At 44.0% G+C, this 2,320-nt stretch overlaps 1 protein-coding gene and 1 pseudogene across 2 annotated transcripts in view; both read left to right on the top strand.

Annotated features, from left to right (window-relative positions):
• TEOVI_000130900:pseudogene overlaps positions 1–117 on the top strand; it is a 711-nt pseudogene extending 594 nt beyond the window's left edge. Inside the window, exon 2 of the mRNA in view lies at positions 3–117. Coding sequence covers positions 3–117 — 115 coding nt within the window. The remainder of the gene's footprint in view (positions 1–2) is intronic.
• Positions 118–1,207: 1,090 nt separating this feature from the next.
• On the top strand, positions 1,208–1,912 carry TEOVI_000130800 (hypoxanthine-guanine phosphoribosyltransferase, putative; the record flags this gene model as incomplete). The annotated part of the gene is made up of 1 exon (XM_067224549.1): positions 1,208–1,912. The coding sequence occupies one exon, from the start codon at positions 1,208–1,210 to the stop codon at positions 1,910–1,912; it is 705 nt and encodes a 234-aa protein (XP_067080650.1).
• Positions 1,913–2,320: the final 408 nt, after the last annotated feature.

The following is a 2,320-nucleotide window of genomic DNA, read 5'->3' as shown; positions in this document are numbered from 1 at the left end:
GTAAATGCGGTCGCTGATGTGCTGATGGTGGGAGGCAACGGGGTTCTGTGGTGCAATTACCCGTACGTAAATTTGTTCTTTCCCATGCTTCCTCCCTATTTAATGTTACCTGTGTAAGCAGGTAGCTCTTGTGCCTTGTGCTTGTTTTGTTATTTCCCCTACGCTTGTTTCACAATGATCATACTTGGGGAAGATATGTGAGCACAAGGGATGAATGAATGGGAAAAGGATGTAAAGAATAGCTAATAAAGAAACCGGTATGAGAAGAGAGGAGAGTTCTTTCCCGTGTAACACATGGAGCGTAGCGATGAACGAAGCGATGGATAACATTACCGTTGTTCCTGTAATGTGTGCCGACCTCGGTGGTTGATGGTGGTGTACTGGTAACAGTTGCTTGTCAATCACTTGCTTTTTTGCCCTGTGAGTCCAGGTCGGTGGTGTTGTGCCTCACTTGAGGAGTTGAGGATGGATGAGTCATGAGGATGCTTACGAGTGGGTGAGACTAATTCCAGCGGTGCATATGATTCCTACTTCAAGCTCCGTTTGCATCTCTCCGAGGCAATATACCACCATCGTTTGTGAAGTGTTGTCGTTGCTTTGTGTGCTCGACGATGATAGCTCCCTTTCTCTCTCTATCTTTTTCTAAACAATTTTCTAGAGGGTTTTAAATGTTTTTTCGCCATATTTTGATATTTCCTTATTTTTGAGATAATATATATGTGTTCCTCTGCTGTTGTGAGCAATTACGGGTTCATGGCGATGTAGTCTTTAGAAACTCTTGTTGGGAGAGTGCTGTAGTTACCTTTACTGCATCACAGCCCACATATTTTTCAATAATATGACCTCTTGAACAGTATTATAATTGGTCACGGTGCTGAGAATTATTGTCTTTCTTTATTTGCTCACCATGTTGTCGGTTTTATTTGTGTCTTACCATCTTTTTTTTTGTTTCTCATTTATGACGTGAAGGGGCGTTGTTAACCCGATTTACTATTGAGAAGAGTTTACCCGTCTTTGTGTATAAGGAAGGCGAACTGGAGACGAACAGTTCTCTACAAGGTAAGTTTTTGTTTCAAGAAAGAAAAACTGGAAGACCGGCGTATTGTTTATAACAGAAGGTGCGAAACAAGTAGGTACTCACTTTAGTTGCGATACTTGAATCAGACTAAAATTGTACCTATTCAGCACACCGCAGTAAATTTCGATAATGCACTCGGGCCATCCTCTCAAACCGAACTTTGTTGGCAGGGATGCTGACGGAAATGTTACGGTTGATGGCAGATCATATCCCATGGCGGAAAGTGTTGTCGCCACGGAGAGCACAATTCACCGAAGCATGAAGGAAATGGCACAGACGCTTGCCAACGCTTACAAGACACTTAAGCACCGCGATACCCACAATAAGGGTAATAGCGCATTGGCCCCAATCACCGATGAAAATCCACTAATTATTATTTCTGTCCTGAAGGGCAGTTATATTTTCACGGCAGACATGGTTCGTTACCTTGGAGACTGTGGGCTACCTAACGTTGTGGACTTTATACGCATTACTTCATACAGGGGAACCACGAAAAGCAGTGGCACCGTGCAGGTGCTGGATAACCTGCGCTTCACTGAATTAACGGGGAAACATGTACTTATTATGGAAGACATTGCCGACACGGGGCGTACAATGAAGCTTTTGGTGGAGAAGATCCGCCGGGAGTACCGACCTGCCAGTTTGAAGGTGTGCGTACTTGTGGACAAGCCCGGTGGTCGCGTTGTGGACTTTAAGCCCGAATTTGTTTGCCTGACTGCACCAACTAGATACGTGGTTGGTTACGGCTTCGAGGTGAATGACAGGTACAGGAACTACCGTCACGTCTTTGTTTTAAAACCGGAGTATGCGAAACGGTACCCGAGCAAATTGTAATCGCCATGCTATCTCCCCATCTAATAGATACTTATTCCGTATGAATTCCATTTTTGTTTTTTTGTTTTTTTTTTCCTTTCAGAGAAAAATTATTTTATTGTGTTCCTTTTTTGTTTTGTTTTCATTTCCTTCAGAGATGCGGGGGGGGGGTGAGAAGAAGTTAAAAACTACTTTCCGAGACAGCCTGGGAACCCTGTAAGAAGGAGGAGTGCCGAGCGTAACACGAAGTAAGAGCTGCCTTCTCTGGTCAAAATTACGCGGCACAGGGTGGGGGGTGTCCAACGGCGATGATGCTGATGGTAACAGTGTTGATACAACGTAGCAGCAAAGGGAGGAGGACAAAACAAATAAAAAATAAAGAAAAGGAACTTTAAAATAAGTGGGATGCGCATCCCTTAGCCGTAAGGC

Source organism: Trypanosoma equiperdum (assembly GCF_001457755.1).
Source record: "Trypanosoma equiperdum strain OVI genome assembly, contig: ctg_346, whole genome shotgun sequence".
In the NCBI taxonomy this organism is placed as follows: domain Eukaryota; phylum Euglenozoa; class Kinetoplastea; order Trypanosomatida; family Trypanosomatidae; genus Trypanosoma; species Trypanosoma equiperdum.
Note: the sequence above shows the minus strand (reverse complement) of the source record. Positions and strands in the feature narration are given on the sequence as shown.